This window comes from Heteronotia binoei, chromosome 5, assembly GCF_032191835.1.
Source record: "Heteronotia binoei isolate CCM8104 ecotype False Entrance Well chromosome 5, APGP_CSIRO_Hbin_v1, whole genome shotgun sequence".
Taxonomy (NCBI): domain Eukaryota; kingdom Metazoa; phylum Chordata; class Lepidosauria; order Squamata; family Gekkonidae; genus Heteronotia; species Heteronotia binoei.
In genome coordinates this window covers 152078577-152094530 of record NC_083227.1, presented here as the reverse complement: position 1 = coordinate 152094530, position 15954 = coordinate 152078577, and the positions used below count along the sequence as shown (strand labels likewise).

Below are 15954 nucleotides of genomic sequence, written 5' to 3'. Positions count from 1 at the left end.
CTGTTTCCTGCTAATTAACCACTTTTAATCTACAAGAGGTCCTCTTATCCCATGACTGCTGAGTTTACTTAGGAGCCTTTGATGAGAAACTTTATCAAAAGCTTTCTGGAAATCTAGGTAAACGACATCCATTGGGTCACTCTTGTCCAAATGCTTGTTCACCCCCTCATAGAACTCTAAAAGATTAGGGAGATAAGATCTTCCCTTAGAGAATCCATGCTGATTCTTCCTCAATAGCTACACACTACACTTGATCTTAGCCAATAGGCCAAGAAGTGATTCCTCAATCGCTTTTGTCCATCAATGTGCTTACTAATTCTTACTTACTTGGTATTGACATCAGATTGACTGGCCTGTAATTTCCCAGAACTCTGGAACCTCTTTTTAAATACCGGGGGGGGGGGGGGGGTACATTAGCTGCCTTCCAGTCCTTGGGAATGGAGGCAGATTTTATTTATTTATTTTAGTATATTTCTATTCTGCCCATTTCCTGTAGGGCTCAGGGTGGAGTACAGCATACGATAAAACAATAAAATACAATAAAAACAGTTTAAAAAGAGACAGCTCAACAGCACTCAGAGGAGTTTACCATATCAGATATTGCCCAGCCTGGCCATCTTACATCATGATATCTCATAGAAATGGCAGATGATAATCCATTTTATAACACGGATGACAGTGCCAATAGGGGAGGCCAACCAGATCAAGAATAGATGCCCGCAGCCTCAACTAAAAGCCTGGTGGAACAGCTCTGTTTTACAGGCCCTACGGAAGGCTAATAAGCCAGGTAGGGCCTGGATCTTTGTAGGGAGCTGATTCCACCAGGTCGGGGCCAGGACCGAAAAAGCCCTGGCCCTAGTTGAGGCAAGGCGGGCATCCCTTGGGCCGAGGATGGCCAACAGATGTTGGGAGGCCAAATATAACAACCTCCTGGGCATATATGGAAGGAGACGATCCCACAGGTATGTTGGTCCCAGGCTGCGTAAGGCTTTAAACGTTAGAACCAAAACCTTGAAGCGGATCCAGTACTCAATGGGCAGCCAGTGCAGACTATGGAGTGCCGGCCGAATGCCCACCAGTAAAGGTGGTGCAGTCAGCAGGCAAGCCACCACATTCTACACCCGCTGCAGTTTCTGGATCAATTTCAAGGGTAAGCCAGTGTAGAGCGAGTTACTGTAGACTTAGTCTGGAAGTGACCATTGCATGGATCACATTAGCCAGGTCCTGGGGGGATAGATATGGTGCTAGCTGCCTGATCTGCTGAAGATAACAAAAGGCAGACCTGGCAACTATTGTGATCTGGGCCTCCATGGAAAGGGAGGAATCCAAGGTCACTCCCAAGCTCTTCACCTGTCGGGCCGGCACCAATGTGGCACAGTCCAAAACTAGGAGCTGGATGCCCATACCCACCCCACTCCGACTCAGATACAGGACCTCCATCTTAGCTGGATTCAGTTTCAGCCGACTCTGTTGTAACCACCCAGCCACAGCTCCCAATGCCTTGGACAACTGGTCAGGGGTGGTGAACGGCCGGCCACTCATCAACAGAGCTGGGTGTCATCAGCATACTGGTGGCAACCCAGCCCAAAACCTCGGGCAATCTGGACAAGGGGGCAGATATATGAAATAATATTGACGAGAGAATGGCTCCCTGCGGCACTCCACATATAATTGGATGCCACAAGGAAGTCTGCTTGCCAAGCACCACCCGTTGTCCCCATCCCCGAAGAAAGGAGGAAAACCATTGTAAGGCCACTCCCTGAACTCTGGCGATGGCGAGGCAATGGGTCATAAGGTCATAATCAACCGTGTCAAATGCTGCTGACAGATCAAGAAGTATCAGCAGCGCTGACCCGTTTTGATCCAGGTGCCATCTTAGGTCATCTGTGAGAGCAACTAGGACAGTCTCCGTCCCATGGCCTGGGCAAAAGCCGAACTGGAATGGGTCCAAGGCAGATGTCTTATCCTGGAAAACCTGTAACTGTTCCACCACTGCTTTCTCAACTACCTTACCCAGAAACAGTAAATTTGAAATTGGGTAGTAGTTGGCCAAGACCCCCGGATCTAATTATGTTTTTTTCAAAAGGACAAAACACTGTCTCCTTCAATTTCTCTGGGAAGGTCCCTATTGAAAGGAACAAGTTGACAATATCACCCAGAGAGTCCCTGATACCATCCTGGCAGTCTTTCACCAGCCAGGATGGACAGAGATCCAGGGGGCAAGTGGTAGGCTTCACTGCAGCCAGGATCCTGTCCACATCCTCCGGCAAGAGCCCGCTGAAGCAGTCCAATATAGGACCAGAAGATGACCAAGGGGCTTCCAGCTCGCATACTGTATCAATTGTGGCGGGTAGGTCCTGGCGGATAGTCAGGATTTTATCTGCGAAATATGTCACAAAAGCCTCAGAGCCAATATCCAATTTTCCACCATTTTGATTGCGTGCTGGCAAAACTGTTAATGACCGAATTACTCTAAATAGTTGAGCTGGGTGCAATTTTGCAGACTCCATGGAGGCCGCGTAGAACTCTTTCTTAGCGGACATCAGAGCCCCTTCATAGATCTTCATAAACATTCTATAAAAGGTTCTTGACTCTTCATCATGAGCACGTCACCACACTCGCGGTACCCGTCTAAGTTGCCGTTTCATCCTCAACTGCTCCACGGTATACCAAGGGGCAGCTTTGGTGCAACAACAAAGAGGGCACTGGGGAGCAATGTCATCGATAGCAGTGGAGAACTGGGAGTACCAGTCCTCCACTAACTCATTCAATGACCTGCCAGGGGGCATCGAATCTCGCAGAGCCTCCTGAAACTGCTCTGCGGACGAGCATAAATCCGCTCACCGCCTAAACAGGAGGGAAGTTTCAGGTCTAACTGAGCTTTCAGGGCATAATGAGCTGGTAATATACCTGCCCCAAAGATCAAATCCAGCGTGTGACTGGCCTGATGCGTAAGAGCCGACACAAATTGGCTGAGTCCTAGTGTCTCCATGGACAACACCTGTGCCTGCTAAGATGCTGCGTCATCAACATGGATGTTGAAATCCCCCAGAACTAACAGCCTGGGGAAGTCCAATGCCCAGGTGGACACAGCATCCAGTAGGGCAGACAGGCTTTCTGGTGGTGCCGTAGGCGGTTGGTACACCACCCAGATTGCCAAACTCTCCTCGGCCTCCCACACTAGGCCGACACATTCAATGCCGGCGATGTTTGGGGCAGAAAGCACCCTGAAAGAAAAAGAATCCCAGACAAACACAGCAACACCCCCCCCTGCCCATTTGTCCGAGACTGGTGAAGGACAGAGAACCCGGGCAGGGTAAGCTGGTTCAAGGCAACAGTGTCACCTTCCCACACCCAGGTCTCCACCATACATGCCAGGTCCACCAGCTGCTCCACAAGAAAATCTCGCAGAGTAGCGTTCTTATTGTTGATGGATCTGGCATTAATCAACACCAGTGTCAGAGATGGGATCTTCCTAGCCCCACAACCAACATGCTTCGGGATGGGACATAGGTGGGAAAGGGTCCAAGCATTTCCATATCTCTGGCCCTTTCCTTGTCTTCACACTCTATGCCCACCGCCATACCTTCCTTACCTCTCTTTGACTGATATCCCTGACCCTAATATGGCCTCCCCAGTGTAGTGCTATCAGGCCAGGCAATAACCCTGCTAGCATTTACTGATGGGCCAAAACGTGGGCCTTCTATATCTCTGCCCACTTCCCTCCTGCACCCACTCCCCACCAACCCCTGACAATCGCAGTCTACCCTCCTCACTCTCCCAACAAATTCAATGCACTAGCTAGTAAAGACCACATTAACAATCTATACTTAAACATCCTAATTTGATCCCATTAATATATACAATAATTAATTAATTAGTCAAATTCCACAGCCAAATTTCCCTAATTGTAATCTATCTTAGCAATTAACTAAGCACTAAAAATTCCAATTTAGTCAATTAATAATGATAAATTCTAACACAATCAATTAATAATCACAGTCTGTAGAACTAACAATAACTTACATTAATGGTTACAAGAAAAATACATTTCATTAGCATAGATAAAACTAACATCTTACATAGCTTAGCAGCAGTAAACTTGTTCCTACATGGCTTTAGTAGCAAGTTTGAGGAAGATAGTTATGGGTACTAGTTATCAAGCACTAGGTGTTAAGTGCTAAGTCTAAAGCGCTGCGTGCTGAAGAAATTTAATAATTAAATTAAAGATGGTCATAACAGTCCCAGGAACATACAAGGCTTCTCTGTTGGTCCTAAAAACAGTTCACAGCAAGAAGGGCAAGGAGGAGGAGGAGAGATTGGATTTATACCCTGCCTTCACTACCCAAAGGAATCTCAGAGCGACTTACAAACTCCTTTCCCTTCCCCTTCCCCTCTTCACAACAGACACCCTGTTAAGTAGGTAGGGCTTAAAGAGCTCTCCCAGAACTGCTCTTGAGTGGAACAGCTTTGAGAGAACTTGTGATTGACCCAAGCTCACATCAGCAGGTTCATGTGGAGAAGTGAGAAGTCAAACCTGGTTGTCCCTGATAAGAGTCCATGAGCTTAACCACTACACTAAACTGATAGACTGCATATTTTTGTCAGGAGATCCACAAGTTCACATTTGAGTTCTTTCAGAACTCTTGGATGCATGCCATCTGGGCCTGGTGATCTGTCAGTTTTGAATTTGTCCATCAGTTATAGGACCTCCTCGCTCATCACCTCAGTCTGACTCAAGTCTTTCAACATCCCTCCTGAAATCGGCAGTTCTGGAGCGGGCAAGCACCTCCCATCGTCCACAGAGCTGCCCTGAGCCTGCTTCGGCAGGGAGGGCGGGATATAAATCCAATAAACCTTAATAAACCTTAAGCCACAGTGATGACAAAGGCAAAAAATGCATTCTGCTTCTCTGCCATTTCCTTTACTAATCCTTTTACCCCTTAGTCAAGGGACCCACACTGCCTCCCTGACTGGTTTCCTGCTAATAATGTATTTGAAGAATTTTTTTCTTATTAGTCTTTATGTTTCGTGCAATATGTTCCTCATAGTGCTTCATAGGGTTATGCAATAAGTTCCTCATAGTGCCTCATAGTGCCTCAATGGGGTACAGTGGCACAGAGTCTACCCTCCAAAGCATTTATTTTCTCCAGGGGAACTGATCTCTGCAGTCTGTTGTAATTCCAGGGGATCCCCAGGTCCCACCTGGAGGCTGGCATCCCGGATTATTAATTATTGCTAACCGATCAAGCCTCGGAATTTCCAGGCAGTGTTGAGAGAGGATTTATGGGGAGCAAGTCCCAAGAGTTTATGAATTACAATTTACATTTACCCACAATGTACAATATATCACAAAAAGGATGCAAAAGTCCTCTCTCTATACACTGACTTGCATCCCAACCCACAGTTCTGTACAACTACTTTTATCTTTTGAAAAGGATCCGCAATTCCCTTCTCACTCATTACAGACCCCCACATTGCCCTTTGTGCTGTTCCTAAGGGAAGTCCTGCAAAGACCCAACAAAAATTAAAGCCTATATTGCTTGTAAGACAACCTACCTGGAGCTTATTACATCCAAAAAGAAAGTTTTCTTTCAGAATTAATGGGACCAACCTTACCATTCGATAAAATCTAATGATGATAAGGCTTTCTGGAGAATCATTTCGGGTAATCTAAAAAACAATTCTGTTACTGACCCAAATATTTCTGTGCAAACATGGGTTGATTTGCTGCTCCATGTGTATCCCCTCCTATCTTAGCAAACCCCACATTTACTGATATGTTGGTCTGGCCTCCAGTAACTCTAGAGGAAATCAGTGATTTATTGAAGGATTTAAAAGCGGGTAAAGCTCCAGGCCCTATGGCCTTCCCGCTGAGGTATTCACAAAGTTTGCTGATTGGTGGCTCTTGCCCCTTGCACAATTGTTCTCTTTCATTGATCTGCATGGCTCCATCCCAGACTCTTGGCTTGATTCTATAATTATCCCAATTTACAAAAAGGGCGGGTTGGAGTTATCAGAAAATTTCCGCCCCATTAGTTTATTATCTATAGTGGGCAAATTGTATGCCGAACATTTAGAACTCCGATTAACTGACTGGATGCACCTAGGCAACATCATAGGTCCTGAACAGATTGGCTTCTCCAAAGGCAAATCTGCTATGGAGCATTGCTGCACTTTGGCCTTCCTTGCTGAAAAATATATGCATACCGGGACAAAAAAATTATATGCTGCCTTCATCGATTTGAAGGGCGCTTTTGATTCAATAGATAGAGCCCAACTATGGATTAAGCTAGGTTACCTGGAAATGGACCCTCATCTGCTGTTTCTCTAATACTCTTTGCCAAGTGAAATTTTCTTCTAGTGGTGACTTGACTAGCAAAATCCCAGTGTTAAAGGGGGTTAAACAAGGTTGCGTGCTGGCCCCGCATCTTTTAAATTTATTTTTAACTGACCTGGTACAATTTTTGAACCCTATTAATGGTCATCCACCTAAACTTCAGGCCGAGCGGTCCCCTTATTACTTTATGCCGATGATACTACCATCCTCTCTTGCACAAGTGTGGGCCTGCAAAGGTATTTGAATGCCTTCTATGACTACTGTAATTGTAATTCACTCTCTATCAATTATGCCAAATCTAAAGTAGTTGTCTTTTCAAATTGCTGGCACCCACAGAGATGGTTTATTGGCGACTCAACAATTGAGCAAACAAAATTTTTTAAATACTTGGAGATCACTTTTAATCACAAATTAATCCGAGTTGCACATCATAACAACACCGTCAACTTGGCTAAACGTCCGGTTGCTCAAATTAAACAGGTTTTTTTTTTTGCAAGGGGCAATCAATTAGTTCTGGCAGCAATTAAGGTGTTCAAAGCTAAAATGCTAGCCCACATTCTCTTTTGTATCCCTATATGGATCTCAGCATTTACCAGGAAAGTGGAGGGCATTCAAGCCTCATTCTTTAGACAAATTCTTGGTATGCCAAAATGTGTGTCCTACTTTGCTCTCTGCTCTGAAGTGGGTCAGTCTTTGGTGGAGACAAAAGCCTGGATTGCAGTGTTTAAATTCTGGCTCAAAATTAACTTTAGAACAGATCCTAACAGCCTTCTTGATTGTATGAAAAGAGACCCATATATTTCATCCTGGTCAGCAGTTCTTATGTCCAAACTTAATCAGTTGGGGATAGAGGTTGATGATTTTTTTTACTTCTGATGAGTCATATATCTTCAGATGTATTAAACTGAGACTGTTGGAGTTGGAGGAAACGAAACTACTTCCAACAGACCCTTATATTTGCTCCCCAGCTTCCTTTGGTCTTTATGCTTTCTGTGGCAAAATGCCCCATTATCTATCAGACTTAACCATTCCAAGTCATCGCAGGGCATTTATGTTGGCTAGACTAAATGCGTTTCCCTCCAAAGTTTTACAAGGGAGATAATCATCGAGTCCCTTTAGGCGACAGACTCTGTTCCTGTGGAGCGAATATTCCCGACTCAATTCAGCATATATTGCTTGATTGTTCCTTTTATCATAATCTCCATGAAGATTTATTTTGCAAGCTTTCTTTCTCCCCAGATTTGTCTATTTTGCCACCCTGTTATTATTTATTGAATGATACTGAGGGGGTTAGCGAGGCTGTGGCAAAATTTTTGGCTGACGTCCTTAAATTTAAATCTGACCATGTATGAATGCATCTGTAAGCTCGGTTTCATTTCGATTTTATCTCCAATGTTTAAATTTTTATATTCTGTGTATTTTTATTTGCAACTGTTATGCCATTAAAGGTTTGGTATGGTATGGGAAGTCCTGCAGTGCAAGTGCGTCTCTATGGATAGAAGTCACTAACATCACAGTAGTGCTTTACTCTATCCCAATTGCCAAATTTCACAAGAAATTAACGCTTAGTTCCCCCTAAAATATGCTGCAGTACAGTTTGGAAGTCCCTGTGGTATATTTTATGAGTTAAACATTTTGGCATGAACTTTCCTTCCAAATAAATATCCTTAGGTGACTCCCTGTCTCCGTCCCTCTCTCTTCTCACCTGCTTTTTCTGGAGATGATCATGTATGTCAGAAATGCAGAGCTGGAGGTTGTTGACATAGCTAGTTTCCGTGCTGATGAGCTCTTCCACAGCCATCCGTTGGTTCTGTTCTGCTTTGTCGAACCATTTTGCTTCTTCATATATGTGGTTCTCAGTCTCTGGTGACTCCGTAGCTAGCAGTTCTTCTGTGCTGTCATTTGCCATATTAGAAGCTGCAGAGAGAGGAAGAAAAAATAGATTTCTACATGTTAAGTCTTTTGATAAAGTTCAGGCCTGCTTCAAACACACAGTTCACATGCTCCTGTTCTGTTTTGACACATATGCAAATATTACACATTCCTCAACCCTATGAGTAATTAGAAGTTCTTGGAGCAGTACTTCCTGGGTTGTTTCCTTTTGAAGGAGACAGCCCTAAAGCCTTATGGTGTTACTGTAATGTTTGATATATTTACAAACCAAAATTGATTATAAAAATCAAAGCTATTGGGGGTTGTGCAGGGTGCGATGAGACACATTCACCTACTCACTTTTCCTCAGCAACTTCCACCTACAGAAAATTGGCATCAGAGACCGAGGCAAGGACAGGCCTCAGGCAAGGAAGGCCTGGTGTTGATGCAGTGGAAAGACTCTTCCTCCTACTTTATCCTCAGGACTGTGGTGTTGTGACAACTGGGTTCCTTCAATCCTGGCCAGTGTTTTAGATGCCTTATTCCACTCCAGGATTTGGTTTGGACAGGAACAAGGAGAAAGGGGGTTGTACTAATTGTAGTTCCAGACCAAGAAAGAAGTGGACTTATTAAACTGTGCTCCTGTTCGAAACCATGCCACCTCCTCATTTTTATACCAAGCATGAAGAACACAACGAGAAGCAGTTTCAGCTCTTGGCTGTAGCCATTTATGTCAGGAGGCTGAGAGAGTGAAGGGTGGGGCAGAGACACAATGCCCTCATTGTCTGGAAGCCAACTCCAAGACTGGGTCTAGCCAACACTCGGTTCTTCTGCACCTCCAGGAAACCCATGTCCTGATTTGGCTAGGGGGCAGATGCATGTGATGATGTCGTCTGTGGTAACTCAGGAAACATTCACAGAACTCATAAAATCCTGCTCTCAGAGCCCAAGGATGCCTTTGATACCACTACTGTGCCTGCTTAGTGCCTCGCATACTGCATGTAGGTTACAGGCATGGCCCGGGGTTAACTCTGCAAATCTTTCTGGGCTGTCTCCAATGCAACTGCCCCATCGAAGTTATGCTATCGTTTGAATGGAACTTCTTTCTGGGTATATCCATACAAGTAGGCATCCTTGTGGGGGAATCGCTGCACTGATTACAGTCTTATGTGGAAACAGTCACTTTTGTACCATGAAGGTTATCACACAGTGAAAGAAATCAACAGTCTACCATATTGCAGCCTTAAAGGAAGGAAGAAACTGTGCTACTATCTCTCTCATGCTATTAATTTGAGGGATACCATTGCTACAGGGGGTTAGCCTTGTTGTGTTTGTGGGGACAGATATCTGATCCCCACCCCCCTCCAGGTTGTTTGTGTGTGTGTTTAAATCAAGGGATCCAACATTATGCAATAAGAGCAGTAATGACTTCCAAATAAATATTAAAGCACCCTAAAAATAAAAAGTGAAGTTAATTAGATTGATAGATAGATGATTGATAGGCAGGCAGACAGACACATATTGGGGAAATATCATACTTTTTCAATGACAAAATATCCACTATGAATGGAGAGAAATTTACAGTCTCTGCAACAGAAATGCTGCCTTGAGAAAAGGCCTCTGGGTATCCCACCATAAAAGAGTAACATACACATTTCTTGTACTGAAAGGCTAGGAACAGACTATATAAGTAAATGCTAGAGATTTCTGCCTTTAGCCCTCCAACATATGATCATGGTTCTATGTTACAAAATGATAAGAACATAAGAGAAGCCATGTTGGATCAGGCCAATGGCCCATCCAGTCCAACACTCTGTGTCACATAAGAACATAAGAGAAGCCATGTTGGATCAGGCCAATGGCCCATCCAGTCCAACACTCTGTGTCACATAAGAACATAAGAGAAGCCATGTTGGATCAGGCCAATGGCCCATCCAGTCCAACACTCTGTGTCACATAAGAACATAAGAGAAGCCATGTTGGATCAGGCCAATGGCCCATCCAGTCCAACACTCTGTGTCACATAAGAACATAAGAGAAGCCATGTTGGATCAGGCCAATGGCCCATCCAGTCCAACACTCTGTGTCACATAAGAACATAAGAGAAGCCATGTTGGATCAGGCCAATGGCCCATCCAGTCCAACACTCTGTGTCACATAAGAACATAAGAGAAGCCATGTTGGATCAGGCCAATGGCCCATCCAGTCCAACACTCTGTGTCACATAAGAACATAAGAGAAGCCATGTTGGATCAGGCCAATGGCCCATCCAGTCCAACACTCTGTATCACATAAGAACATAAGAGAAGCCATGTTGGATCAGGCCAATGGCCCATCCAGTCCAACACTCTGTGTCACATAAGAACATAAGAGAAGCCATGTTGGATCAGGCCAATGGCCCATCCAGTCCAACACTCTGTGTCACATAAGAACATAAGAGAAGCCATGTTGGATCAGGCCAATGGCCCATCCAGTCCAACACTTTGTGTCACATAGGAACATAAGAGAAGCCATGTTGGATCAGGCCAATGGCCCATCCAGTCCAACACTCTGTGTCACATAAGAACATAAGAGAAACCATGTTGGATCAGGCCAATGGCCCATCCAGTCCAACACTCTGTGTCACACAGTGGCAAAAAAAAAAATTATATATATATATATATATATATATATATATATATATATATATATATATATATATAAAAAAATTATACACACACACACATATATACACACTGTGGCTAATAGCCACAGTCTAAGCTCAGTGCCAGCCAGTGCTGCACATCCATAGTGTTGGGTTATTATTACCATTGGATTGCTACAGCTGATCAATCTTATTCTCTGCAGGTGAGCTACTGCAAAATGCATTGTAAAATCAATTGAATTGGAATGGGGAAAACACAGATGGCTCTTATACCAGAAACATCCAATCCTTTCACTTGAATAATTAAAGAGTATTTATTAATGCAACAGGGAGGCAACCAGCAGAAAGCTGGGATCCTCAGCTCCGCAGGGCTTTTGACACTAAAGAGGCCAGCCTTATTGAGAGAAGCAATATTTCTTATTGCGCCTGGGATCTCATGTTCTATTTACACCCCATTTAAAGACATGGAACTGGAATATTTTTTAAAGGCAAAAAAATCCCCCCTCACACTGAACCCTTGCTATCTAAATCATCAAATAATCTAGTTGATATAGAAACTTCAGCATGCTGCAGTGTGTGACATTGTGTTCCCACTATTATCTGTAACAAGGCTAGGATTGTTGCTAAAAACAGTAAGAAAAACAATAAACTGCGTACAAGAAATAAATATATTCCAAAATTTTATAGACTCTGTATCAATTTCTTAAATGCTTTAGAGATACCAAATCACACAGTAAAAAACAGTTTCTTTCATGGGGGAAGGTTCCACTACAGAGAAGAAGCAATTCTTTTGTACATACAGTCCTGTACATAACAAGTCTTTACACTTTTCCAAATGCTCTGTGTGGAATCCAACACTCCCCTTTGATGATATGGCTTCAAAGGAAAAATAGTGTTCCTACGTGTCAGTCGACTTCAGATCACGTTTCGCATTAGAATGCTTTTTCAAGAGCCTTACTGTAACGTACTCGACGCGGAGACGAGAGTAGGGCAACATGGTTTATTAGGAGCACGTTGCAAGAGAGAGAGCACGCGGGCCGGGCCCCGCTTATATACAATTCCCGGTACTGCCTACTGGGTTGGTCAGGCCAATCCTGACCTGTTGAATTACCCGCCGCAGCTGTTGATTGGCGGGTGATTCCGCGCCCTGCGCTGGAGGCTTCTGGGACAGCCCAGTTGCCTCCGCGCGGGCGCATGTTGTTACTGATACACTACACCCCTCCCCCCCTAGTTAAGGAACGTAGTCCTTGAGATACGCGGGAGGTCGGCGCTCCCGGGTGGACCGCCTAGGGAGGTCCGGTGGGGGAGGCACTGCTTCCGCGGTTGGTGCTTCGGCGACCCGTGGTGTGGCCGGATGCGGCGAGACTGGTTCAGCGGGTCTTTCGGGCTCGGACCGTTCTGGTGTTCGCTGCGTCGGCGTGCTGGGCGTTGGGGCCTCGTCTTCCGGTCGGCTCTCGGTTGGCCCCTCCCCGGACCACGCCCCTTCTGTGTCCGCCGGCTCCTCCAGTAGCGTGCGGCGGCACAACTGGTATATGTGCCGCCGTAATACCTGGCCCCCCTCGGTTGATATATCGTAGTGGCGGGACCCCGTCACTCGTAGCACTCGGCCCGCCACCCAATCAGGCCCCCTTGCATAGTTCCGGGCGTAAACTGGGTCGCCCGCAAAGAACCCCCTGACTGCGTCCCGAACCTCGGGGCTCCCGCGGGTGTCTGACGCCCGGTCGGGGTGCAGTCTGTCCAGTCGGGTTGTCAGCTTGCGTCCCATTAGGAGCTCTGCCGGGCTCACCCCTGTGACCGGGTTGGGGGTGACCCTATTGTCGAAAAGGAACGCCGCTAATCGGTGGTCCCAGTCCCCCTGCACAATTCGGCCCAGGGCTTCTTTCGTGGTGCGGACCATCCGCTCCGCCTGGCCGTTGGTGGCTGGGTGGAAGGGGGCAGATCTTATGTGCCTAATCAGGTATCTATGGAGGAACGCCTGGAAGTCTGCAGACGTGAACGCGGTCCCGTTGTCTGAGACTATGGTGTCCGGGATACCGTGTGTGCATAAGACCCTGTGCAGTGCTCTGATTGCGGCGGCGGATGAGGTGGACCCTACGGGGATGACCTCCAACCACTTGGTGTAGGCGTCCACTATTATCATGAAGATCTGCCCCTGGAATGGCCCCGCGAAATCGAGGTGGAGTCTCGACCATGGTTTCCGGGTTGACTCCCACCTAGTGGCGGGGGCGCTGGGAGGCTCGGGCCGCGACTCTTGACACGTTTGGCACCGTCGGACCCAGTTCTCTATCTCCCCATCCATCCCCGGCCACCAGACGTAGCTTCTGGCCAAGGCCTTCATTCGGACTATGCCGGGATGTGTCTCATGTAATGATTCTAGGACACGCTTTTGCAGCGGGGGCGGAATCACCACCCTACTTCCCCATAACAGGCACCCCTTGTGGACTGCTAGTTCCTCCCTCCTGGTCTTATACGGCTTGAATTCTTCCCCCATGTTCCCCTCCGGCCAGCCCCTCACCACCCAGTCGAGCACCCGTGCTAGTGTCTTGTGTTTCTGGGTGGCCTTGGCGACCTCCGCTGCATGGAGGGGCGGCTCCGGGAGGCTCTCCATTAGCATGACCTGATGTGCGGGGGCGGGGTCAGGACCCGTTTCCGGAAGCGGCAAACGGCTAAGTGCGTCCGCGTGACCCATGGCCTTGCCGGCCCTGTGTACCAGTGTGTAAGTGTAGGAGTTGAGGAATTGGTTCCACCTCAACACGCGCTGCGATAGTATTTGGGGGGTTTGTCGGTCGGGGGCCAGCAGACCTAAGAGGGGCTTGTGGTCCGTAGCTATGGTGAACCTCCGCCCATACAGGTAGTCATGGAACTTGCGGACCCCCGCCACGATTGCCAGGGCCTCTTTGTCTATTTGCGCGTAGTTGCGCTCGGCTGGTGTCATTGTGCGGGAGTAGTATGCGACCGGTACCTCCCTCCCGTCCGGGAGTTGGTGCCCCAGGACTGCTTCCACCCCGTATGGTGACGCATCGCAAGCCAGGATGACGGGGAGGCCCTCGTCAAAATGGTGGAGCACCGCATTAGACGCCAAAACATCCTTGACTGCCTGAAACGCGGCTGCCTGGCGTTTGCCCCAAACCCAAGGGGCTTTTTTATCCAGCAGGCGGTGCAGGGGCTCTGCTAGGGCTGCCTTGTGGGGGAGAAATGAATGGTAAAAGTTAAGCACCCCCAAGAAGCTTTGTAGCTCCGCTTTGCAGGTGGGGGCTGGCGCTTTCACAATAGCTCGGGTCTTTTCTTCCGTTGGGTGGATTCCCGCTGCGTCTACGGCGAACCCCAGGAACTCCACCCGTGGGACCCCCAGCAGGCATTTCTCCCTCTTGACTTTGAGCCCCGCTGCCTGGAACCGGCGGAGTACCTCTCTTAGGCGGTTGCCGAATTCTTTGGGGTCCGGGGCGGCGACTAGCACGTCATCAAAAAACGGCTGAACTCCGGGGATCCCTTTCAGGAGAGCGTCCATTATACTCTGGAAGATCCCGGGAGCGACGCTAACCCCGAATTGAAGCCTCCTCACCCGGAAGGCCCCCCTGTGTGTCACTATAGTTTGGGCTTCCGCCGTCTTAGCATCTACCGGGAGCTGTTGGTAGGCCTGTGCCAGGTCCAGCTTCCCGAAGATCTTGGACCCCGCTAGGGCAGCCAGAACGTGGCTCACCACCGGCACTGGGTAGGGGTTATCCTGCAGTGCCTTGTTTATCGTGCATTTATAGTCTGCACAGATCCGCACCTCCCCGTTTGGCTTGATAGGGGTTACGATGGGGGTCTCCCAGGTGGCGTAGTCCACGGGCTCCAGGACTCCCTGGGCTGTGAGGCGGTCTAGTTCAGCCTCTATTTTTGGCTTTAAAGCGAACGGGACCCTCCTCGCTTTGAGCCGAATCGGCCTGACCGTGGGGTCTAGCGGTAGGGAGATGGCCGGTCCTTTGTAGCTCCCTAGAGACCCATCGAACACGTCAGGGAACTCTTGGCATATCTCCCCGAACCCCCTGGGTGTTAGGGTTTGCCCCACCCCTTCCACCCGGATCCCCAAGGGTTTGAACCACGCCAGGCCCAGCAGGGTGGCAAGCTGGCGCTTTACCACCAGGATGTCCAGCGGGCCGTGGAAGGACCCCCGCTCGACTTGCACCCGCGCCCACCCCGCGATTTGCACCGGATTCTTCTGAAAGTCCCGGAGTATGAAGTTCGCCGGCCTTAGTTGCAGCCGCTGGGGGGGGCACAGCTTCCTCAAGGTGTCCTCCGCTATAATGGAGATGGAGGAACCAGAGTCCACCTCCATTTGGCAGGGGTTCCCTTCGATGAGGACCGCCATTTTGATTTTGTTGGGGGTGGAGAGGGGCAAGTTCAGTACCTGCAGGGATGTGGAGTCTGTGGAGTGGAACTCCGCCGACTCGTGATGCGTGGTCGGCCTCCGGCGGTTGGGCTTGGCTCGGCAAGCCCTTGCGATGTGGCCCGTCTTTGCGCAGCTCCGGCAGTCCCAGGTCCGGTACCGGCAGTCCCGCCTGTCGTGGGGGTCGCCGCAGCTGGCGCACTTGGTGGCTGGGACCCTCTCCGTCGCTGGGGGTCGTTCGGCCGCTCGGGGGCATTGGGTGGCTCTGCTGGGTGGCCCGGCTGGGCGGCGCAGCTGGTGGGCTTCTTCCTCCTCCGGGCATTCGTGGTCCAGCTCCTCGTGGTGGGCGGCTTCTGTCCGGGCCTTGGGGAAGGTCCTGGAGGTCCTCTCGAACGCCACCGCCTCGCTGAAGGCGCTCTGGAGGGTGAGCTCTTCTTTGGCGAAGAGCTTCTGCTGGAGCCTCTCGTCGCAGAGGCCCCACGTGAATCGGTCGGCCAGGGTGTCTTCCAGCTGGGGGAAGTTGCAGTCCCCGGCGATCTTGCGGAGGGCCGCCAGGTAGTCGGCGGCCGATTCCCCCACTGCCTGGTCCCTTCTGTGGAACAGGAACCGGCGGGCCACCCGTGAAGGCTGAGGCGAGAAGTGGCCAGTGAGGAGTCTGATAATCTCCTCGTAGGACTTCTCCGTGAGGCGGGCGGGCGCCGAGAGACCCTTGGCGATCTCGAACGTGGC

At 48.6% G+C, this 15954-nt stretch overlaps 1 protein-coding gene across 2 annotated transcripts in view; it reads right to left on the bottom strand.

Annotated features, from left to right (window-relative positions):
• Nucleotides 1–15954, bottom strand: part of ARHGEF37 (Rho guanine nucleotide exchange factor 37) — a 79715-nt gene that overhangs the window by 51279 nt on the left and 12482 nt on the right. For both annotated transcript variants that reach the window (XM_060240598.1, XM_060240599.1), the window contains exon 2: nucleotides 8046–8257. In XM_060240598.1, coding sequence (XP_060096581.1) covers nucleotides 8046–8249 — 204 coding nt within the window. In that variant the 5' untranslated portion in view covers nucleotides 8250–8257. The remainder of the gene's footprint in view (nucleotides 1–8045; nucleotides 8258–15954) is intronic.